At 38.6% G+C, this 24830-nt stretch overlaps 4 protein-coding genes across 5 annotated transcripts in view; 3 read left to right on the top strand and 1 right to left on the bottom strand.

Moving 5' to 3' along the window:
• Window positions 1-544: 544 nt before the first annotated feature.
• LOC111328920 (uncharacterized) lies at window positions 545-22795 on the bottom strand. 2 transcript variants are annotated; one of them, XM_022933465.2, is made up of 8 exons: window positions 22445-22795; window positions 5648-5835; window positions 5231-5405; window positions 4277-4669; window positions 3300-3626; window positions 2563-2784; window positions 1991-2152; window positions 545-1260 (listed from the first exon to the last, which is right to left on the bottom strand). In XM_022933465.2, the coding sequence occupies exons 1-8, from the start codon at window positions 22491-22493 to the stop codon at window positions 1193-1195; spliced, it is 1584 nt and encodes a 527-aa protein (XP_022789200.2). In that variant the 5' UTR covers window positions 22494-22795; the 3' UTR covers window positions 545-1192. The 2 variants fall into 2 exon arrangements, with proteins under 2 accessions (XP_022789200.2, XP_022789199.2); XM_022933464.2 differs by lacking the exon at window positions 22445-22795 and adding an exon at window positions 18629-18784.
• LOC111328921 (uncharacterized) lies at window positions 7221-9203 on the top strand. The gene has a single exon (XM_022933466.2). The coding sequence runs from the start codon at window positions 7654-7656 to the stop codon at window positions 8515-8517; it is 864 nt and encodes a 287-aa protein (XP_022789201.2). The 5' UTR covers window positions 7221-7653; the 3' UTR covers window positions 8518-9203.
• Window positions 10951-12103, top strand: LOC111328922 (uncharacterized). The gene has a single exon (XM_022933467.2). The coding sequence runs from the start codon at window positions 11043-11045 to the stop codon at window positions 11922-11924; it is 882 nt and encodes a 293-aa protein (XP_022789202.2). The 5' UTR covers window positions 10951-11042; the 3' UTR covers window positions 11925-12103.
• LOC111328909 (phosphatidylinositol 3,4,5-trisphosphate 3-phosphatase and dual-specificity protein phosphatase PTEN) overlaps window positions 19201-24830 on the top strand; it is a 33389-nt gene continuing 27759 nt past the window's right edge. Inside the window, exon 1 of the mRNA XM_088755583.1 lies at window positions 19201-19339. The gene's annotated coding sequence lies outside the window, so the exon portion shown is untranslated. The remainder of the gene's footprint in view (window positions 19340-24830) is intronic.

A 24830-nucleotide genomic window follows, 5' to 3' on the forward strand; every position in this document is an offset into this window, starting at 1 on the left:
GAATGAAAACCTCGTGTTCACTGTTTGACTCGTAAACAGACTAGTAAGAGTACTATACGCAGTACTCGACATGTAATGATCCCCAAACTTGTAGTTTAGAAACTCTTGAGGTAATATCCTAAGGGCCTAAGGGGGGGGGGGGGAGGGAGGGGGTACATCCCGTAAAGAGGCCGCTATATGGGATCGAATTTTCACGGTTGCATCATTATTGGAGTAACTAGAATAGGGTCGCACATTTTAGATATTGTGGGCATAAGAAAGTTCTGGTACGTAGGCATTTAGAAATGGGAAGATTCGCAGTTAAAAAGTTGTTATATTTGCCCAAGAGTCACTTGCCTTCTGAAAAAATTGACCCAACACCGGCCCACCGGCCGTGGTGTACCCTTCTTTGAACTCTCCGATCGAATTGCGTCCATTTGAAGGTTTTTTCGGAAAATACAACTATCTTCGATGACCCCGTTATCAAAGGCGTTCATTCCAGCCTGTTTGTCATAAAGTATATATATTAACAGTCACATGCAAGAACAACAGCGGCGAGGGCCACAATGTTGAAATGTAAGGTTTATTACCTTAGTATTTCTTTTCTAATTTATTTCACCAACTTGAAATCCGGTAGCAAAACCAGCGGAGACCTTTGTGTACTTGATAATGAATCCATTTGCGAAACTTGATCGAGGAGAAATGCTCTTAGGTTGGTTGGATTGATGTAAGAAAATCATTTACATATAAAATGAAGTTGTAGACTACGCGACGTGTATAGTATTTCTGATTTCTAAGTTTAAAACGAACCAGTCACAAAGTTTTATGGTATGTAATTATGTTATTTATAGACTACGCAAACTGTTTCATTACTGATTGGTCAATCATAAATACATAAAAGGTGATAATACAGGATCTCCGTATTTCACTATCTCGAAATATCAGCCTTTATTGTTAGATAAAACATATTTTAATTCTCAAAATTACCACAAAATCACTAAGCTTGGTTTGTCACATAGGTTGTATTTAAATAATTCAGAGAAAATGAGCACCGTGGACAAACTAGCGTTTGAAAGAGATTTTGGTTGTAATTAGATAGGCAATATTAGTGTCATAATATTCACCCGCGTTCATGCAATTTTCTATGCCTATCCTTTCGTTAAGAGAAAACAATCTTTACTTGGCAAACCACTTGAAAAACTTGATCAGCTCCTCACAGAAGAATGGCCAGTGTTGTGAACACAATGAAACCAAGGATCTGCCACATCATTGGACGATATCCTATCACGTGACAAACAAAATGCAAACAGATGGTGATATGTTAAAGCCTGGAACATTTCACTCCCATACCCAGGCCATTATTACCCTGATGATCTGTCGGGAAAAGAAATACATTTTACGTTCGTTCCGCTTGATAAGGAAAGGGATGTCACGAGGTAGGATGTGCACCATACCCGTTTACAGTTCTGTTTTTTACGCTGCTGAGAAAATATTTACTATATGTCTTTCGTTCTTAGGAGATTCCCAACATTGTGTTTTCACCGCGATTCTCATTTATGGCGCTGTCTTCGTTCAATCACATGATATCAAAGGAAGCTGTGAGGTTAGAACGAGAAATATCGGGGTGAGTTCACCCCAGTTACTTCAACCGCCCGAAGGATACGTAAATTCTGGTTCGAAATTTTTTAACAGTATCATGTAAACGGAAAAAAAAACTCTTTCCCGTGTGAAATCGACCTCTTTGTGGACTAGAAAGGGTAGGGCATGCGCGTTTTTGTCATCAAAGAAAGCGTCGTCACTTTGGACAAGGGAGGAGAAAAAAACCGCAACAATTTGGACACGAAGTAGTCATGCCGGTACAGCTAATGCGAGTTTTCTGAAATAATACCCCTTGAGATAGTGGGATGGTAATTTCCAGAAAACCCTTTACTTTTTAAAGAGGATCTAAGCTCAAGTTAAATCGATTATATCGATAGAGGTAAGGCACTTCACTGCAACTATGAAAGGTCACCTTGGGAAGCACTTGAGGTCACATTTAGAGTCACTGTGGTCGTAGAATTCCATTCCGCTTTGAAACCTTTGAAAGCTGCCAGGTCGTCTGAGTGGAACATGATATACAGGGACTGGGACGAAGCCGTTATTGGCTTTGGAAGAGTTTTACCACAATATTTTCCTGCAAATACACAGCGCGGTAACTAAACTCGTAACTCCTAATAAAATGTTTATTAATCTTAGTTTAGTTTCAACCTTTTGGCGAGTTTGTTTCTGATGAGTCTGAAACATTCCGGGAAAATAGACACATTAAAATGTCACTGAAAATATTCAACAGTTCGAATCATTGCAAAAACTGAAAACCTGCCTTGGAATATCCTCAGAAAGCGCACTCTTTATCTGGTGCATGACGTCACGCTGCGTCATGCTTTATCGTGTTAAGTTACGATGCCTTACGTAAAAAGAAGTTATGTATGGCCATATCGTGACGAAACTTTTCGTGTTTTTACGGCCGTTTACTTTCGTGGTTTCTTAAGTTGGGTTAGGTTGAGTGACGTTAAGTTGAAAAATTATGTGTTATTTTGCTTTTACCAATCAAAGGAGCTGTTTTGTCTATTCCATCCCGAATGATAACATAGTCTGCAGTGCAGTTGATGCTCTCCTCCAGTTCAAACGATGTAAACTTGAGCTTGAGATCTTTATGTTCAGCATCAAGTGAGATAGTCCATGCGCAGTTCAGTTTGTTGGGATACACGGTGTCATGGTACGGCGTTACGATTTCACCGTTGCCTCTTGTGTTCCGCTGAATGCAGTCTGCAAACGTAAAGAAAAATGCGGGATAACGGCCTAAATTTTTTGAAAATTCTGGTGAGAGCCAAGAAACCAAAAAACAGGTTGGAACATCCTAAAATGGCTACATAAGGTTCATTCAACTGTTGAGGAAAGGTAATAGAAGTCAAGAATGCGAGGAAGTCATGTGTTATCTGACAACTATTCACCGGAGCTGGCTCGTAGTAGACATTATTAACCAAGCCGCAAACTAAGAGGTGAATAGTTGAAAATTATTCACCGAAAAGGCGGGGGGGGGGGTAGTACTTGCTATTAACTTCCGAACTAACCAATCAGCGCGCGCGAAAAGCACTTTTCTGTTGTGTGGTAGATACTAACAAAAGATATTTGGAACCTTACGACAGCCGCCAGTCAGAGCACAGCTTCGAAACAATCCATTGTTTTTGTATATTGAAGTAATAATAAAGCCCCAGCCTATATTTCGCAGGGCATGAAATTTTCATTAGATATCTTATGTCAAAACGTCCTATAAAACTTACCGGCCCTTTTCATTTCGCACTTTTCATTCGTCATGTTGGAGACCAGCTTCGCCACGCTGTCTGTTGTTCGCGCCAAAAACATCATCATCTCTGGGGTCACGTGATTCGTGTTGTCACAGTTATTGTGATAACATTTTGTCATGAATCCTCGGAAATTCGCAGAGTCTGTTAAAAATATCGCTGGTAACGTTGGCTTCGCATTCCAGAAGTGGTAATGGTCTGAACGAAAGAAATCCTCCATATATTTTTTAGCGACTTCGGGCCAATCTTCCGGTCGACCAGACGAAAAAATGTTGGGTATAGGCATGGCAATTGTTAGAAAGTTGTCTAAAAATAAGGGGAAACATTTTCTTGAAACTTAATGGGAAATTAAGAGTGAACAAACCATCTAATATATATATTCTTTTATCTCAAAAGTCCTTTTATCAAAGTTAGGTAATATGGCTCTCTGCAAGGGTCCTACATTGCAAGTTTGAGTTTTTTTTTTTTTTTTTTTGTGACTGTGCTTTGCAGAGACACATTTTTGTTGTGGTTCAAGATCTTTAGAATTTGTTCAAACAGCATTACACCAACAAGGAAAGAAAGCTTAGACTTTCAAATGTTTCGCTGATTTGTTTTTCTAACTTAATACGGAGGCTAACATCGACCTCATTTCCAGGGTCCTCTCTCTTCCTCCCCCGAGAAAGGAAGTGAGGGGAACCTGAGAATGAGGTTGAGGGGAAAACACGATAGGTGATACGTAAATGGTTATTTCGAGTGAGTCCAATAACAAACAATAAAATTCGAAGTTAATAAATTCTCCGGTGTTTCATTTGCGCTTTGGGGACAATCCCCAAGTTCAACAATCCTCAAGTCCTAAAAAAATTAAAAGCGTGCAAAATGTTTATGCCCTCGCTGAAATCCAAAGAGTGGAAGTACCTTGGCTTAATTAAAACAAAAAATATTGAGCTAAGTAACAAAATACCACACGAACACACCATCTTCCTTGTAAGAATTTGTTATTCCATCGATGAGTCTTCTGTCATACGTTGACCGACCAATAAGAGCCAAGAAGTCACCCTTGAACTGGTTTTGCGATATTTTCCTGTATGTCTCTCCAAAAAAATTCTTCAAACCATCCGGAAACACCTGAGAATTTGGTGTAGTGTTGTAGTTTAGAATGGTTTCCAAAACAATGGCTCCTTGGAAACCAGCTCCACTGTTGTTGAGGTACTGAGTGAAATTCTGTACGAAATAATGGCTTCCACATTTACCACCTACACACGGGCAGTGTCCTGACATAAAGCAGCTGGTGTTGACGGTTAGTTGATTTTCTTCCAGATCGAAGGCGACGAACAAAAGCGTATAATCTCGTGAACATTTCTGTTTGTCTGAAGGAGTTTCACAATTTAGATAATAATAATAATAATATAATAATAATAATAATAATGATAACGATAATGATAATAATAATAATAATAATAATAATAATAATAATAATGATAATAACATTAACTGACCACTCCCCCAATTAGGCTCATACCGCCTCCACTTCAAGATATTCTTGAACCAGAGCGATTTTTTCTGTCTAAATGCATATCCTCATCACCCGCCAAGAAAAGGTCGGTGAGCACTGAAGAGAACTCATAAAATAATGAGCGCTAGACTTGCGTCTTTTGAATCTCAGTTTGCTTTTCTAATCGGGGTCTGTTGCAATTCACTGCTCGACCTGTGGGAAAGGGGTTTACTTTTCAAAATAAGCAGTAAAATCGGGTGACGCCCATTAAAAAAAAAAAGATTCTTGGGCTATCATGGTCGGGAAACGATATATATACTTAAATGACATCTATATCTGAACCCAAAGCAGTGGAAAGATAAACTCTGAAATTGGCGAAAAGCTGAATCAGCTCCTTACAGCGCACGGACATTTTCGCACATAACCAACATCACACCTGGACTAGCATGTTGCTTTAAAACTTGTAGCAAGGCTGTCATCCCTGATCCGTTATCATCCACACCGGGAGTGGTCGAGACTGTGTCATAGTGGGCGCCAATAAGAACAATCTTATCATCACGTGTTCCGGAATAGCGACCAGGCAGTCGGCCAACAACGTTTATCCCTGGAAACTAGTAAAAAAAGGAAGAAATGTTTGGTTGGGTAAAAATTCCCCAAAGCAGACTTCTAAGGCCCTTAAGTCTCTTGAAAGTAGGTGGAAATTTTGTGCCTCGTAAATTGAGGTTTTGAATATTTTATGAAATATTGTTCAACCTCTTCCAGTAATTGCTTTAAAGTATGTTCCAAAGAAACACTTTTCAACACTCAGTCAAGTTTTCATTTGTTCAATCTCTCTTAATGATAAGTTAATTACCTTCTCGTTATTGCTCTTGAATTCCTCAGTCCACGTTTGCAGTCCATGATCCTTGAAAGTTGTTGCGATGTAGTCACGTGCTTTTTGTTTGGCAGCCGGGTCGATGTACACATTTCTTGTATTGTTGAACTTGTTCAGTATCGCGCGCAGAGACTGGGTCATAGTCAAGGAATCCGCCGTGACCCATACTGCAAAACAAAACAAACAAAAACCGAAAAGAAATGTTAAAAAAAACAAACAAAAAGAATTATCTGGTGGTTCTTTAAGCTTGTCGATTGCTGACCGTAAACCGTCAAAATGGAATATTTAAAATCTTCATCTATGCATAAAAGTTGGCATAACGTCAAACGACCGTGTTCAATTATTTCTCGAAACATTTAGTTCTGTGTCGGCTTTAGTGCCATAATTCACCCTTTACACCCTAGAATTAGTAGACATATTCTTCATACGGTTCTCCAGACATTTCTTGAGGCGCTGTTAAGGAGAATTTGTTTAACAGTCAAGAGCTTCATTAGTTGGTGATCGTTTCCTTTATTCTCGTGACTTGAACGTGTGATTAGGGGTGATATTGTAAGGAGAAATAAGATACTAGTCAAAGGGTTAACGGACTCTATGAACATTCTTATCTGATACATTCTGATGAATGGCTTCTTATCATTGTTAGTTCTTTCACATTAATTTTTCCATTGTTTCCTGCTTTATCATCATCCTCTCGAACTTTTTGCACTCAATACCCAGCAAAGTCCAAAATAAAAAAAAATCATTGCAGACAGTAGGATTCGTTAAAAATTCAAGTACGTGATGATCCCAGACAACGAAAAATGGAAAAGGGGCAACATCGGATCAAATGTGATAAAAGATAACAATATGGGTTGAGAGGATTTCACATCGGAACAAGCGATGACGTAATACAGAGGAGGTCGGCCTAGGAACGTGGAAGTATCTAAGGAATTCTAAATCTACTTAGCAAAGTTGGAGAACATTTCAAATCCTGTTCATGAGATTCGAAAAGATTCTTGGCTCTACAATCATTGGAATTTGGACAAACACTGCCTAAGTTGATACACTGATACGTGTCTAGGCGTATCGAATCCTTTCGTGAGGTCAAGGGAGGGAAAATTCGCAAAGTTTAGCAGTCGTTCTGCCAGTCTGGTCACAGTGAAAACGACTTCCGCCTCATGTCGACTCTACAGTTTAAACAAAACGTGTTTCTCGTGATCCTTTGTCTTTTGGTTCGAGTTCCGCAATATTTTTATCACTACTTCTGCGGGGAACAACCCATATGAAATACCATTATCCGTTTTTCTTATTCTTTTGCATTTCTTATTTGACCTGAACTTCAAAGTTCTAGCAATGCTTTTATCACCATTAAAGGACAAAAAAAAAAGGAAGGAATTTGAATATTCAAAGACGATTTTATTTCTTAATCCCCCTATTATTTGAAAGTGTGGAATCAGTTCACCTTTTTTCTTCTCATTTAAAAATTACAGCAAAGGAAACAGAACTTAGACGACGTAATTAAATACTTATTAGATATCGGAAATCGATGAAGCCTTTGTGTTCCCACGTCAACGAAGCACGGTCCGATATTCGATGAAAGTGATACCGAAATCGTATCTGGCCCCAGACCACTGAAGGAATATGACAGCTGAGATAAAGCTTTAGAGTTAAATTTGCATTTCTCGGATCAAAAAGCCTAACGAAGAAGTATGGATTGTCTGCGACACGAAATTTAGTTTCAAAATGGTAGGGAGTTTCGCAAGTACAATATTGGACTTGTAGTTTTTCGATGGACAAGATAACCAATTGGGTAAAAGGAAGGAATTGATTGAGTCGTAATCCTTTTATGGAAATCATATCGTCAATAAAATTTTAAGGGATTCTGTCAGATTTAATCCTGGTGTGGTAACTGATCCCATCGGCACCAACTTCACTTCCTGTGTACAAGCCAGAGGATGTAGCAGCGGTCCTTGAATAACGACCAGTAAAATAGAGAAACCATAGAAATGATACATGTAAAAACTCGTTCAATAACACGAAAAGCTTCCTACAATTTACGGTGGTTGGAAGCTGAAGGCCGCGATGTTAATCTATCAGGAATTGCAGTTAACTCCAAAGGAGAGATCGCCGTGTGCGATCAAGGATGCGACCGTCTGATCATTTTGAACGAAGATGGAACATTCAAAGAAACAATCGGCAGTAGTGGAACAGAAAAAGGTAATTTATCGTTACCTGATGGAATAGCGTACAACAAAAGCGACCATTTGTTGGTTTCTGATTATGGAAACCATCGTATTCAACTGTACGATTGTAGAGTTGGTAAATTTTGTTTTTCATTCGGATCTGGAGGATCGGCTGATGGACAGTTTTACTTTCCTTGTGGCTTGTCAATAGACGAACATGACAATATAATCGTTAGCGATTGGGGTAACAAGCGAGTTCAAGTTTTCGATGAACGCGGAGATTTCAAGCTGAGCTTTTCAAGTCAAGCAACGTTTGGCGGGAAGAAGCTGGGATTTGGTGAGTCACCCAAGTTAAGCGAGCCACAACATTGCATAGCCTTCAAAAACCTATATTTTATGACGGATGGCTGTGCAAACTGCGTTAAAGTATTCGATGAAAGCGGAACATTTCTGTACAATATAGGCTGTATGAATTCTCCTCAAGGGATCGCCGTTATTGAAAGCGAGATTTTGTGTGTTTGTGATTCGAATAATAACTGCGTGAATTTGTATTATCCTGATGGTACTTCTGTTTCTAGTGTCTCCGATTTAACCTGGCCAATGTACCTGGCAAACGGATCAAATAGAGAAATTTTTGTGAGTGAGAGAGGAGCTTGCCAAATCACTGCCCTAAATTGTCCATTGTGAGGAGAATTATGTTACAATATTTTTAAGTTGTCGTTTATGTTGTTTAAAGTAATTGAACAATGACTTTTAATGAAAACAAAGTATTTTTATGTAATAGTACGTTTGCCTCTACCAAAAACGGCACAAATAACTTTAGAGGCAACTAGCGTGGATAGTTTGAAACGCATTGTAAATAGCAAACTGAAAATAATGAATGAAAATTTTATATTTTAAAAGTGGAGGAAAACGTTCGGGGGCTTGGGTTTGATGATTTCGGCACGCATCGGTCATTGCATGAATATAAATTTGTAAGTGATACAGGTCAACAAAATGGTACAAAAAAAATGTCATCTGGATAAATTCCTTGGTCCATCTAAAGAGTTTTTTCCAACTATGCGAAGGATAATCTAATACCCTATTTATCCCCTTCTTGCGGTTTGAAAACATCATGTCTGTAGCAACAATTATGGAGCTTTAGTCAGGTTTGAATGGTTTCCATGCGTCATTTTCGTGCATTTATAAAATGTCTGTTTGTAACGATTTTACGAGCTTATCTTTAAAGTTAACTGTGATTGCAACAGTATTATCTGCATCTAATAGACTAAATAATGTAATCATTCGATTACTTAATTGCGAACGCAAACTGTAACTCTTTGATTTACGAAATAGCTCATGTCTAGATTAAAAGAAAACATTTGAATTGGAAATTCCACGTTTGATTTATCATAAGGACCTTTAATTTCTTTTGTCTCTGGACGTACTTTTATTTAACAATTACTACTCTTTTCATTCTAAGATCGTACTTTAAAAGTAAGTGTAATTTTCGATCTCTGATATGAGGGGAATGGAGTCAGGAAGTGTGTAGGACTATATGAATTCGCCAGTCTTTTGTCAGACGTTATTTTTGTTAATTCAAGATCCGCATTTCTTTTAAAACGGTTTTCCTCCCTCGCCCTAGCTATATCCAGCTCGTCACTTTTCTTGTTTGGTCCGCTTTCGCCCCATGTCCTGCCCCCATCTTGGATAAAACGGAGCAGGTATATCTGCAACGCAAGCGAGAATATCGGCAATGCCATCCACAACCATAACTTCTAAACAGCCAGCATCCGCAATCCGAGCAAAAATTTTCCGACTTGCGATTCGCGGTATTTTTGAAATTCCTAAGTTCGATGAAAAATATTCTAGGAATTTGTACAGAGTTTTTCTTAAAGACCAAATCTGCCACATCGAAATATAATCACTCTGCTCCAAGATAAGAGATTTTATTTCTTTCGTTAACTTTTTGAATCAGAATACGTATTTCTCAAGTGGAACTTTGATTTTCAAGACGAGTCAGCACTCCAATTAATTGGCGACCATTTAGCACACCATACGAAAGGAAATAATATTGCGAAAACATTTGCAGCAAAGATCGACAGTTTGGTTATCTGAGGTCAAAGTTAAGAGGAAGTACACATTTTCACCAAATGAAAATACTATCCTGCCGTGATGTTTTCTTGGATGGACTTTCTTGATTTCAAAAGCAATCTAGAACGTCATGTGGTACTAAATAATCTGTCCGTAACCTTTTTTATTCGGATGCCTAAATTTCTCTTCTGGCGACCACTTCATAACTTCAGTTAGACAAACCGTGGAACTCACATGTGGTCACGTGATAGCAACAGCGTGATCTACCATCAAGAAAATTTTCCCGGAAACTGAACTATAAAACAGCGGTTTCCCGCACAAAGAAATCGAGTTGTATATGTTTTGGTTAATTTATCGCTTGAGTTAATGATATAAATTGGCCATCGTAAGGAGATTCTAGAGCTGATATTTCGTGCGGTTAGCCCTTCGTTAAAGCGATATTTTCTTTCAGAAACTTAGGGCTGACTGGTAATCACATGACCATTCATCAATATTGCAAAGCATCCCGCTTGGACTGCACGTGATACAATTTATGCCACAAACGCGCAAAGTTGCCTATACACCTCAAATTTCCGCTCTCATCAAAGTGCAAGTACCCATCTGGACCTACCGTTTTTTTTTGTTTTTTTTTGTTTTTTTTTTTTTGTCATTTTAGCCGACGTGTTGTACATCGGTAGATAAAAAATTGAGATTAAAGTATTTGCGATGTCATCCAGGACTTAAAAAACGTTATACTTACTTAGTGGCCTAGGTTCAATTAAGGTTTCATATGCATTTCGCACCACTGACAGTGGAGATACCTCAGAAAAGTAAATTTGCATTTTGACAATAACAAACCTGTAAAAAGACAAATTATCATCTGCAGCACGGAATTAAATCTTGGAATAAAAACAAGTTTATATGTGGGTTTCATCAGAATTGTAATTTTGCCGAGGAAACCTTGACGACCGACTGCAAAAGCGATCGGGGAAATAGAAAAGGAAATAAAGAAAATTGTATTTCGTTTTAACAAACAACCTTTTGTCATGCAAATTTTTTCAGATCTCGATTGTATATTGTACCATACTTGTCATCCTCTTGGCACCGAATAACTTCCTGTTGATGCAGTGGTGGCCCGTACTAACTACTAAGGTACATAAATGAGAAAAGCTGTAGAAACGATACACGTAAAGCCTCCTCCAATAACGCAAAAAGCTTCCTACAATTTACGGTGGCTGGAAGCTGAAGGCCGCGATGTTAATCTATCAGGAATTGCAGTTAACTCCAAAGGAGAAATCGCCGTGTGTGACCAAGGATGCGACCGTCTGATCATTTTGAACGAAGATGGAACATTCAAAGAAACAATCGGCAGTAGTGGAACAGAAAAAGGTAATTTATCGTTACCTGATGGAATAGTGTACAACAAAAGCGACCATTTGTTGGTTTCTGATTATGGAAACCATCGTATTCAACTGTACGATTGTAGAGCTGGTAAATTTTGTTTTTCATTCGGATCTGGCGGGACAGCTGATGGACAGTTAAGCTTTCCTTGTGGCTTGTCAATAGACGAACATGAAAATATAATTGTTAGCGACTGGGGTAACAAGCGAGTTCAAATTTTCGATGAACGAGGAAATTTCAAGTTTAAATTTTCAAGTCAGGCTATTTTGGGGAAGACATCATGGGGATGTCGTGACTCGTCGGGCATAAGCGAGCCACAACATTGTGTAGCTTTTAAAAACTCATACTTCATGACCGATGGATGTGCAAACTGCGTAAAAGTATTTGATAAAAGTGGGACATTTATGAGTAATATAGGCTGTATGAATTTCCCTCAAGGGATCGCAGTTACCCAAAGTGAAATTTTGTGTGTTTGTGATTCGAACAATAACAGCGTGCAATTGTATTATCTCGATGGTAAACCGATTTCTAATTTTCCCCACCTAAACTGGCCAATGTACCTTGCCACAGGGGCAAATGGAGAAATTTTTGTGAGTGAGAGGGGAATTTGCCAAATTACTGTCTTAAAATTGCCTTATTAAATATATAAAATTTGAGCCGACTCCCTAGTTCATTTAGCTAATGGCCTTAAAACCAGACATATTTTGCATACATATCATATTTCGACGAATCGACTTAACGAAACAGTAGCAGCTGCTAACTGCCTCGATGTAATTCATACAATTTTTGAAATAAATGATTATTGGAAGAGTTTCTTATAGTTCACGTGTTTGTGTGTGTGTTTTCCCTTTTTTGTTCAGCTGAGTAAAGGCCCAACGTAAAAATATTGCGCAATGCTGGTTCCATGTCACGCAATGTGTCATTCTACTGAGGAGGGAAGCATTGGGGTCTATTAGACACCGCAAAACCGCAAAGAAAAACTCGATCAAAACCGAAAACCGCATTAAAAACCGTCTAAACCGATAAATCTGCACATCTTAGATGTCAAACTCCTACTCGATCTGAATAAAGGCTGATAGTTTCTAAAGAAACTGTTTGGGGCTGCGTTGGTGTGGGTAACAAAATAATTTGGATATATTAACAAAGTTGAAATGGTAAATTGGCCACCGTAACGATTACAAAAGCTGACGTTTCGAGCGTTAGCCCTTCGTCGGAGCGAAGGGCTAACGCTCGAAGCGTCAGCTTTTGTAATCGTTACGGTGGCCAATTAACCATTCCAACTTTGTTGATATATCTAAATTATTCCTAATCGATCTAATACTGTGGTTACAAGTGGAGCAACATAGGTTTCGCGGCTATTCGAGATCAGCAGAGGCGTATGAGGGTCTAGATGGGGTTTAGTGTTAAGTGTTATTTGGCCGTTTTTTAATATTTAGTGTTAAAATTTGTAAAATTTTAATGTTTAGCGTTTTAAAAAAGTTAACTGTTAAGTGTTAAAAGGTGTTAGAACAGTGATTTCACTCATTAAAGATCAATAAAAGGTTCATAGAGAAGGCAATAATGTTAGAAAAAAAGGACTAAGATTCTTCAAACTTAGCCCTTATGATAATGGGTCCAAAACTAGAAACAAAAGAAGAGCCTGCCCGGAACTGACTGAACTGGTCAGCATGCATACTTTGTGCTCATGCGCATAAGTTCTTCAGACATTTTGTGGTCAGCGGTTTTTAGCAGACTTCTGTATTGCAAAAATGGCCGCCACGTCCGCATCGGTGGGAGTGACATGCCATTAGAGACAGCGAGTAATCCAAGCCGAAAATAGACTGGACACTAGAAATAACTCAGAGTGAGTTGGTACCTAGTCACGATAAGTGCGAATTGCGGGAAATTGAAATTCCTGAATAAATCCCGACTTTTTCAATTCACTGTTGATCTAATGGAAATGAATACTTCTAATGCAACTCGCAGAAGAAAAATGCCCCACGCCTTCAAAGCGGAGATGGCGTGGTTTGCGAAAGGCTTTCATCAGCCAAAAACTAAGCGTGAGATATCCGCAACAACTATTGATTCATTTCAAGACATGATATGGGATAAACCCTTCGACGATCTTATACCTACTTACGGTAATTTTTTTTTCCATTTGGAGCTACATATTTGCTCCTGAAAGGAGACAAACCAACTTCACTTTAATTCGAAAAAAGGGTCACAAAGGTTGAAAAAATCTTTGCAGATAATCCTGTAGTGACCGGAAATTACTGTTGCGGGATTGATGTAACGCTTTCTTTTACTGAAACATCATCTACGGGACTATATTTGAGAACTCACTTAAATGTCCAGATCCCAGTTTCTAGAAATGAGAAACTCACAAGGGATCTAAGGAGATTGAAAATAAAAATGTAAAAAATCTTAGTAGCCAGCTGAGAACTGAGCACAAAAAGGTAATTGCCACTGTGTAAAATCTAGTCACTTTGGCGACCCCACAGGTTGCAATGTTGTTGAGCTCTGTCAAGGTTATTTTTCTTGTTCTAACATAACCTAATGTAACAACAAGTAAATAAGAAGCTAATTGCAATTGCCCAATTGACATTAAGGGTCTGTGATTCCTAGAAAAAGCGCAGCTACCTGAGATGTTAAGTTCCTCACAGTCTTGACAAGCACCATTTCTCAGTTATCTCTCTCTCTCTCTTTCTTGCCATCATACACCCATGAATCATTTGCCAAGTAAAGTGCATAAGCAATTAATACTCTTGATATATACTTGAAAACTGTTGATTACATAATGATATTGCAATGCAATAGACCTCTTTCATAACAAGGTCAAATTGGAATTAAAGTACTTTGGTTTAGTTCTAAAAGCCTTCCTAGCCTCTCTACAATGTGCAAGTTATATTCAATAGAGTTTTTGTTCTAAAATGAGGCCAGAGGGTTGTAATAATAACAATAGTAATAACAATAACAATAATAATAATAATAATAATAATAATAATGTGAAATATTTTTTTAGTACATTTTAATTTTGGATATGCTCAAATGTGCTTCACAATGTTGAGCAAGGAAAGAAATATTTCAAATCAAACAGAAATTAACAATCTCATCTGGCAGAGGTCAGTTTGCTTTTCACAAAGTCAAGTGAAGTAGAAATCGGTATGTTGATAAGAACTACACAAGGTTTAATTAAGATTGATTCAAAATAATTACTTGTGTAGTGTACAAAAAAAATTTCGTCAGTTTGAAACGATTGCCTGCTTAAAACGAATTTTTTTTTAATACATTCAGATTTCAATACTTCACTGACTTTTTTAAGATACACCCAAAAATGCATAGAAAGGTACTTTGGTTTAGTTATAAAAGCCTTCCTAGCCTCTCTACAATGTGCAAGTTATATTCAATAGAGTTTTTGTTCTAAAATGAGGCCATAGGGTTGTAATAATAATAATAGTAATAATAATAATAATAATGTGAAATATTTTTTTACTACATTTACGGAGTACTTAAAAGGACAGATCTTATTGATTTGCTTGATTTGTTTGTCTATTAGTTGTTGCTGTTGTTGTTAATATTGTAAGGAAAGTGAGCAAGTGTGTTCCTGACTTACTTTAAATATTCTTAGAGCGCTGGATTCCATGTTTTTCTCAAGGCAAACTACATTTTACGACGAGTTCTCGTGAAACAATCCCGTGTCATTTCTTTGTAAACAGGAGCGGCTGTTTTAAGCTAAACGTAAACCGATATCTAAGTTCAAAATAGTTAGTGTTCGTTTAGCACTGATGTTCACCTTGCGAAGCCGCACTAGACGACAGGCGCTCTTGTTTATCGAAACAAGACTACCCCTTCCAAGTACCATACAGTGTCCAGTCTATTTTCGGCTTGGGTGACGCGCTGTCTCTAATGGCATGTAGAGTTGTGGAAGTATTAGTCAGCTTTTATAGATGTGGCGAGGAAAATGCTTTTGAAAGGCATCGAAGCAGAATTCCAATCGGTAAAGAGCAAAGAAATATAATGGACGCAAAGGAGCATTTGATCAACTTTCTTGGTATTTCGCAAATGGCCACCTCATTGGGGATGGGAAATTTCGAGTTGAAACTGTACCGGCTGGCCAGGTATGCCCATGGGAAAACGAAGAATTTACATATCCTTACGCAACATCAATGGGAAATGGAAGTTCCACTCCTTGTTTCTGACGAAACCCAGAGTGAAGTCAATGGTGAGTAGACAACTGATCTTTCAAATTCATAAAGTGCAGGGAGAAAATTGCAAATTGCAATATTTACTGGAAAAGCTAAGGTTTTGCTATTCAAACCCAGGTTGTTATTAATAAAAATAACTGTTATATTTGGTGACTTATACTTATGCTAAAAGACCTTTAAAAACCGTACATTACTGGCCACTGTAGTTGAAAGCCTTCATGCAGTCTCCCACTTTAAAAACGAGACTTTCACAGCTTTACAGTATGCTCGAGACTTTGGCACAATTGCAAAAGAATCATCAAAAATAACGACAAAGTAAAGCGCCAAATACTTTACACATGACAAATCGTTTTATCCAGTTCCAACATCTAGTATGCAGTTGGCAGATGTTGAAGTGATGAAGCCTCTAACAGCTGCAAGGATAGATCCTCCAATTGAAGTAGCGATGAAGGAGTTGGTGGACAAATATCGTCCTGTGAGGCAGAGAACAGTGCGGAGTGAAACCACAAAAGACAAAGCCGAAGCTCTCCCGCCAGCAGTGTATTACGCTCAATTTCCTCGTTCCAAAGTAACGTTCCACGACGACTCAACTGTTGAAGGTCAAGAAGGAATGGAACAAATTATGCCGCAAGTCACAGATGACGATGGGGACTCGCACGTACCCAGCATCGCGTTTGTGAACGATAGCGCGGTTGAAATAGTTGCCGTTGGTGAAGTGACAGATCAAGAGGATGAATACGACACCGACTCAGGCAGTGATATGGATGATGACGATCACGACTCCATCCCCCACACAACAACACTTACCAGGTCTGGTCGCGCCATTCGGGCTCATTTTCGCCTTGACTTGTAGAGTTTGCACGATCGGGCGTGCGCATATACATTACCTTGTGAATGACTCTCTGATCCAGAGTTAATTAAATGAAAACCCGAAAATAGCGCTATCTTGGACCCGGGAAGGCAAGGGGAGTTCAGATTCAAAGGCTGGCTTGCTGCTGATACATGTGCCAAGAAACGAGAGGATTGGCTCGTGAGGACGCAAAAGTCTATTTCCCGGTAGGTAAAAGGAGCATGATGATTGATTAAACAAATTTTTGAAATGAAAGATTGCAAACGTGTAATAACGACAGAGGAAAATTTTCATTGTCGAGCATAATGTACCCTTCTGCTGAGAAATAGTCTCCCATGATTTTCCATGATAGAAACATAAACAATGAACAAACCCAAAATTGTAATCCAAATGACACAGTCTGTAAATTAATTGTAGATATTATTCCATATCGAATGTCCACGTTTGTCTTGATTAGTATCTTTCGCTTTTTTAAGCCATTTGCGCTTACATTTGTATCAAATTTAGTGTTACAGTGAATTTTTTACTGTTAGATGTTAAACAGCCTAAAATTTAACTGTTTGATGTTATAGATGGAAAAATTTTAGTGTTTAGTGTTTTCGAGGCACTCCCATCCAGACCCTCGCGTATAGCTGCTGCTCAGATCGAAGAGAAAGCGGAACCCAATATGAAAAACCGATAAAGCACATTGCCGGATATCAAATCCGAGTATACCCGTCAAAATTGTGACGAAAACTGAAAACGGAATGCTGTAAACAGAAACTCCGCAAAACGCAATAAACAACAAAACCGAAAAACCGACGTTTTTGGCACAAAAACCGAATAACCAATCTAAAAAATAGCCAAACCGCAAACCCCAATGCCCCCCCTGTCTGAGGTACGAACAGCTTCTCGGGCAAATCGAAAACCTGGGGGCATCTGTAGTTTGTTGACATCGAAGCTAGTAGAGAAAGTTGCTTTCTTTTCTTTAGGCAAGCATGGGTGAGCAGGCAGTCGGAAAAACCTTTTGTTGAGTATATGTTAAAGGAGATTTCCGTTACTACTGAGATCAAAATAAGAAGAGATAGGATGGAATATTGAAGGGGCACGCACCATATTCATGTTTTATTTCTTGATCATTTTTATTTCCCTCTTTATTTTCATTTTCCCTTTTATTCTGGCGACGGAAGTATTTCCTGGCGACCATTTTGTAATTTCAAAGTAATTTTAATCAACCTAGCCCACGTGTAGCCGTAACTTCCCCTGAGGAGAAACGGAAGGGAGGGAACGTCATTCCCTCGGGGGAGGGTACGGGCTACACGTTGGCAATAGTCAACCCCAATATGGTCATTTGACAGCAGCAACGTGACATGTGTTCCGTTTAAGATTTTTCCAGCCGCTGACATAAGAATCAACCAACCTTCAAAAGAACAAATGATTATCTGCAGCACGGAATTGAATTTGGAATAAGGGCAACTTTTACGTAGCTTTCGTCGGCATTGATATTTTGTTTTGGAAAGCTTGACGATCGAACGCAAAACCAATTAGGAAGTAGAAAAGAAAACTGTTTCTCCTTTTAATGAAATAAAACATTGAATTTAAAATTGAGCTTAAAAGTGTACATAAATGGTTCCACTCTAGTGAACAAATTTGCATTTTGACAATCACAAACACACAAAAGAACAAATTACTATGCAAAATCTGTCTGCTTCAAAGGACCATTAACTAAATGGACTCAGACGTCGCATCAGATTTCATTTATTTAATAAGGCAACTTTAGGACGGTAGGTTTTCCTCTCACTCAAAAAATGTCTCCATTAACCCCTATTGCGAAGTACATTGGCCAGTTAAGTGGGAAATAAGTTTACCATGGAGATAATACAACTGCACGCTGTTATCGTTTGAATCACAAACACCAAAAAATGAACTCAGGTATCTGCAATCGATTTTTAAAGGCTCTATGATGTATGATATTGTGGCTAGCTTGTGCCGGACTAAGTCACGATATCATGAAGAACTAATGCTCCTTTCCTGGATACCTACCGCGGTTACGAAGCAGATCATACTGTCTTGAAATTTCTTCATGGCTTTAGAATTGTTAATTTTCTTTGTTTAGGATTAATGAAAGCATTAGTATATTTACAGCCGAGGAGGCCCAATCATTCTCTCACTTAAACAATACAGTTCTTTTAATGAATTTGAACGCTGCTCTTCGTTTACTCACTTAGAAGTTATTTCGCTCAACCGTGAAAGTTCGATTTACAAACATCGACTTTGTGTGTATTTGACTTTACTGTCATGAAATCTTGACTAAGTTTCATGTTCTACTTACCTGATATGAAGTAAACTACCATGAAAATAGCTCTTCTGTGAAAATCCATATCCACAGACACACGTTTCCTGAACGCCAACACCGTTAAATATTCAACGATCCAGTTGCGCAAGTTTTGGGAGTGCGTTTGGTAACGCAATCTCTCTGAAATTGAATATCTTGGTGATAATCAACCAGAAATCGTATTATAACATAACCAAAGTAAAGCGCGCGCTCTGATTGGTCAATTTAGCGTTCCCCATTTGCCCATGGGTGTACGCTGCTGACGTGAGCAAATGCAAAGACTATTTTTCCGCGCGCGCTTGTTTTTTTCTGGTCGCGTAAGATTTGTTAAATAAACGGGAACTCTTTAGCTACAATGTATCAATGTTATGTTATAAAACAAATGGTAAACACCACAGCGTACACTATTGAGTTATGGATGCACTTGGGAGGTTTGCTAAGCACTCAAGAAGCTAGAGTCGCTCTCGGCTGTCGCCTCGAGCGACTCTTACGCTTCTTTCGTGCTTAGCAACCTCCCGCGTGCATCCATAACTCAATAGTGTACGCTGTGGTGTTTACCATTTGTTAATTTTAAACAAAAGATAAGCCGACTCGGGGATTTTGAAACGATGACGTTTCGTTGGCCTTTATTACAGAGCTCTCCGACGACCGACCACGACTGTTTATGATGGCGTTCTATCAGTGTCTGGTTCATAATCACCTTTTAGAGTAAGCAAAATATACTCTAGATAGATAGATAGATAATAATCTTTAGACGTTCTCACACAAGTGGTTTTCAGAACGGCCCTGTATGCACCCACCCAACCCACCCCAGGGGAGGACATCCATCACACAGTATACTCTTGCGTGGGAAATTAACGTCTCCTACCCCTAACCCTGCAGGAGACGGGACCTCCATTTGTTCGTCCTTATCCGAGAAGAATAGAATATCTAACCATTTCTTGACGTTACAGAAAGGAAGCATATTCTTCTCAGTTATTTTAAGACCTTGAGTGTTGGTCCGGCCGGGGACCAACACTCTAGTTAATAAATAATGGTAATTGAACTGAGCGGAGTGCAATTTGGGCTGAAATCATACGCGTGATTTCAAAATCGAACGTGCGCGCAGCGCGAGTTCAATTTGAAATCACAAGTATGATTTAAGACGAAAATTGCCTGACACGAGGTTCAATTACCACTTTATTACGTCCATTTTGAAATCGCCCAAATACAGGACTTGGTCAATTCAAATATGTTACTGATGCAGTACTGAGCTAGTCTCCTTCGCAGCCGTTGGGAGGGAGCGTTGCGTGACGAGCCCAAACAACGGCTGCGAAGGAGACTATTATAGTACTGAGCCGGAAACCGGAAACGCTTTTACATCTTGACATCATGTGTCAAAAACTCAGTCAAGCGTAAAATGATGCGATTTAGAGCAAAAAATGGTGCGATTCGTGAAAAAATTGCACCAATTAGAGCCAATCAGATTTCAGGGACCACCAGCGATTTCAAAATGGATGTAATAAAGGTATTTACATGCGGCAGGTTGGAAAATATTGAATGCCGGAATTAGGAACCGTAACTGGAGTAATCGGAATTCCTGGAATGACCGAAAAATGATAAATTAGAAAATAAATAAATAAATAAGAATATAATGATAATTAATAATTGATCGATAAGTAATAATTAACTGACCACAAAAGATAAAGAAGTCGCGAACTCGATATCGCTTTTATCTAAACCCAATCAATGCTGTCAAGACGCCTAAAATATTGCATTCAAATATGCTTAAAAGGCGAATGGACCGCTGTACTTTTGAAATTATTAAATATTAGCTCACATAAGCTTTCAAACTAACAAAGCGTTTTCTACTCTAAATCGGAGTCGAGTACTATTAGTTTTTTGTACCTCTTTGTGGACTTTATCTTAGTTTCTGGAGTGGCCAAGGTCGGTGATTGATTAAGACTGCTGATAGAGAAGTTGAATTGACCACCATGAATAACAGCACCGGTAAAGAGCGAAATTGCTTCCTGGCCATGTTGATAATGTGCGGCCGAATTAACTGAATGAACTGTGGTCGAAGAACATTCGGAACCTTGAGATAAATTCGATTTCTTAACATCATGCGCTCTAAATTATTCCGATAGATTTTTCCACTGAATTAATATCTGCAAACCCTGAAGCCACGATTCTGGACAAGCAAGAAACGTTGCAAACATTCACTCTCAATTACTTAGCATGGCCGCCCCGAAAGGCGGGGAAAACCGATACGATTTTTCTCGCTTGTAAAAAAAATCGTATCAGGCTTCTGATTAAACAACAAACATATGAAATACATATATATGAACTGCGGTTATGAAACGTATATGTGCACGATCCTTCGCAGTAAAGCACTATTTAAGCAATAGTGAAAATCAGACCTGAAAAAAATTCAGGCCTGTACGGGATTCGAACCACTGACCTCTGCGATACTAGTGCAGCGTTCTACCAATTGAGCTAACAAGCCAACTGGGAGCAGGCCATCAAATTAATTTTAATTGGTTCGAATCCCGTACAGGCCTGAATTTTTTTCAGGTCTGATTTTCACTATTGCTTAAATAGTGCTTTACTGCGAAGGATCGTGCACATATACGTTTCATAACCGCAGTTCATATATATGTATTTCATATGTTTGTTGTTTGATTTATCATCTTACGGGTTTATGTCGAATTAATTTGATGGCCTGCTCCCAGTTGGCTTGTTAGCTCAATTGGTAGAGCGCTGCACTAGTATCGCAGAGGTCAGTGGTTCGAATCCCGTACAGGCCTGAATTTTTTCAGGTCTGATTTTCTCTATTGCTTAAATAGTGCTTTACTGCGAAGGATCGTGCACATATACGTTTCATAACCGCAGTTCATATATATGTATTTCATATGTTTGTTGTTTGATTTATCATCTTACGGGTTTATGTCCAATTAATTTGATGGCCTGCTCCCAGTTGGCTTGTTAGCTCAATTGGTAGAGCGCTGCACTAGTATCGCAGAGGTCAGTGGTTCGAATCCCGTACAGGCCTGAATTTTTTTCAGGTCTGATTTTCACTATTGCTTAAATAGTGCTTTACTGCGAAGGATCGTGCACATATAGGCTTCTGATTGGTCATACGATAATTTCCACCGATGAAAAAAATCGTATGACCGATGGGATTGCTTCTCATCAAAGAGAGACGATTTTTATTCGGTGAATTTGCACTGAGTAAATCTCAGTATCTATATAATAATTAAATTTACCACCGAGATAATACAATTTCGCGCTGCCATTGTTCAAATCTCAAACACACAAAATTAACTCAGGTATCTGGTTTATATATATGTGTGTGTGTGTGTGTGTGTGTGTGTGTGTGTGTGTGTGTGTGTGTGTGTGTGTGTGTGTGTGTGTGTGTGTATGTGTATGTGTGTGTGAGTTTACATATATGGTGTGTATATATACAATGTTGTGGCTGGCTCATGGCGGACGAATCACGACACTTCCATGAAAAAATAATCGTACCATCCTGGATACCAACCGCGGTTACGAAGCAGGTCATACTGCCGTGGAATTTCTTCATGGCTTTAGAGTTGTTAATTTTCTTTGTTTTGGCTTAAATGGAAGTATTAGTATATTTACAGCCGAGAAGGCACAATTATTTCGTTACTTTAACAATACAGCTCTTTTAATGAATTTGAACGCTGCTCTTCGTTTACTCAACTAGAAGTCAGTGTTTTGCTCAACCAAGATGGTTCGATTTACAAATATCGACTTCGTATGCATTTGACCTTACTGTCATGAAATCTCGATTAAGTTTCATGTTGTACTAACCTGATACGAAGTAAACTACCATGAAAATAGCTCTCCTGTGAAAATCCATGTCCACAGACACACGTTTCCTGAACGCTAACACCGTTAAATATTTAACGATCCAGTTAATTGCACAAGTTTTGGGAGTGCGTTTGATAGCCCAATCTCTCTGAAATTGAATATCTTGGAGATAATCAACCAGAAATCGTATTTAAACAAAAGACAAGCCGACTCGAGGATTTTGAAAAGATAACGTTTTGTTGACCTTTATTGCAGAGCTCTACGACGACCGGCTACGACGGTTTATAATGGCGTTCTAGCAGTGTCTGGTCCATAATCACCTTTTAGTGTATTAAGTAATTAATACTCTTGTTAATAGAGGTGTTTAAATGTATAACAGCGACTTACTGATTGACGCAAGATAAGGAGCTTAAATTTCAAAATGAAGGAGTCAGCGCTATCAACTGAAAGAAACAGAATTTGAGTTTTCAGAAACACAATCTCAACACTAAGAACAACCACAGTAACAATTTTTTTGTCGTAAATTTATGAGTGGGTGGAATCAGTTTTGCAACTCGTGGCGGTTTTAGGGAAGAAGTCTCGTCACTTCAGTAATGTGTACGTGAAAGTAAAGTGCAGGAAATAGAAATAGCAAGCTATTGTTCCTTGGCTGTCAAAAGTGTCTGGAATGTATTGATAAATTAGGGCCAAAATACTGTAAAAGTTAAAAAAAAAGGTCGCAGTTACTAACGAGTCACATTAATTTTGAAATGACATTCAAAACAAAATATGTCAAAGCGTCAATTTACTACCCCGGGGTAAGAGAGTTGTGCTTGTCGATACTGCTGTGTAGTTTCTTCAGAGACATATATTAACCTTGCTGGTAACTTTTCTGTTTTTTTGGCTGCAATAGCCCGGGGCCCTAGTTCCATTGAAGTTGGGATTAACTGATATTTGTTTTGGTATTTCGGCACTTTTCCATTAGTGATCACGAACCCGTCGTTGAAAAAAGTACGTGAAAGTCAGGAATACTTTGAAAACCAAGGCGACAAGGATGGTCTGAGTGATCATGAAGAAAGCCCGTTAGCTGGTCAGGGACTTTTCAAGTTGTGTATGTTCGAAAGCAGAACATTCAGCAATCAGACAAAAATACATTTATTTTTCTTTGGTTGATTGATATGAAAAGAATTAATGATCATGTGTATTTATAGTTGCAATTTTACACGCCCTGCCTATTAAGGCATAGTTAGTAGGCGGACAAAGTAAGGTAATCTGGGTGTTATTCCACATTTGTTCTGTTTTATAGTATTATCATTGTTTCGGTTTATTATCACGGCTTTTTTGTTTTGGTTGATTTGCTTTGACGGGACACGCTCTGACTTAAGTTGCACAGCAGTTTCGTGATACTGAAACTAATAGCGCTCTAAAGGTATTGTTCAAGTTCTCCTTGAACAAATGTCTGACGCTGGTATAATGGGGTAGCTACGTGAAGCGAAACATATCGCTTTTAAATAGCTCTCCACTTTAGCACGGAGTAAAAAGTGATTAATATCAGCAAACAAATACACAATATAGACTCGAGTCTGATGATTCACAGTTATTAGTAGTGTTCATTTTCGAGGGTAATTAGTAACTTTGGCGTCTGAAAGATGAACGTTTTTCCGGCCGGCGGTAGACCGTGAACTGGCTATTGCCATTTTGTGTTGGTGTGTGTGACAGTTTCTGAGTGCAACCTGCACTTTTTTTGTTTCAGTATAAAAGCTAGTGTCTTCGAAGGTGAAGTTTTTTGTTATTCGAAATCTTCAGTTATCGTTAGGTGAACAGAAAAAATCGGCCCCGTTTTATTTTTACGACTTTGTGGGACAAATCAGATCGGACGGAAACGAATAAGTGTTTCTACTGATATTCTCTATTCTCTTTTTATGATAAAATATGCAAAGAATATAAAAATATATGTTATGGCTCGGTTCCTACACGGCCATAATTCTATATTCTGTAAATTCCAAGTATAAAAGGATGACATGATATCCCAGCTTTGTTCTATTGATTTCATTGCTGGTAGATTTGAAAATAACCAACTAGGGAATTGTTAACAAAAGACGCTTTTACCAGAAGGGGGGTTTACGTAATAAGCAGCTGGAAGATATTAGTAGGAATTAGAAGATCAGTTACGCGTGAAATGATCTGTTTACCGTTCTACTGATCCTTTTGGTTGGATCGCAAAGCTGCCCAATACAAGTATACATTTCTCCCCAACTAGTCGTTAATTTGATGCGGTTTTGTCGTCGGTCAGTGTTAAATTCGAAGTTAATTATATTCCTTAATTATAAAAAATAATAACATGATAACAAAAAAGTTCGTGATCATCCAACATCTGCAAGGCACAGGCCTCTTAAGAAAGGAAGGA

Source organism: Stylophora pistillata, chromosome 3 (assembly GCF_964205215.1).
Source record: "Stylophora pistillata chromosome 3, jaStyPist1.2, whole genome shotgun sequence".
Classification (NCBI taxonomy): domain Eukaryota; kingdom Metazoa; phylum Cnidaria; class Anthozoa; order Scleractinia; family Pocilloporidae; genus Stylophora; species Stylophora pistillata.

Bases quoted from the DNA above. Each gene is read 5' to 3' on its own strand.
- LOC111328921 (XM_022933466.2), top strand. From the start codon at position 7,654: ATGATACATGTAAAAACTCGTTCAATAACACGAAAAGCTTCCTACAAT.
- LOC111328922 (XM_022933467.2), top strand. From the start codon at position 11,043: ATGAGAAAAGCTGTAGAAACGATACACGTAAAGCCTCCTCCAATAACG.
- LOC111328920 (XM_022933465.2), bottom strand. From the start codon at position 22,493: ATGGATTTTCACAGGAGAGCTATTTTCATGGTAGTTTACTTCGTATCA. The intron at 4,670-5,230 runs GTGTGATGTTGG...AAACTCCTTCAG, and splicing joins AAAGCAACATGCTAGTCCAG to ACAAACAGAAATGTTCACGA. The intron at 1,261-1,990 runs GTGACCTTTCAT...GTCACGTGATAG, and splicing joins GACCTCAAGTGCTTCCCAAG to GATATCGTCCAATGATGTGG.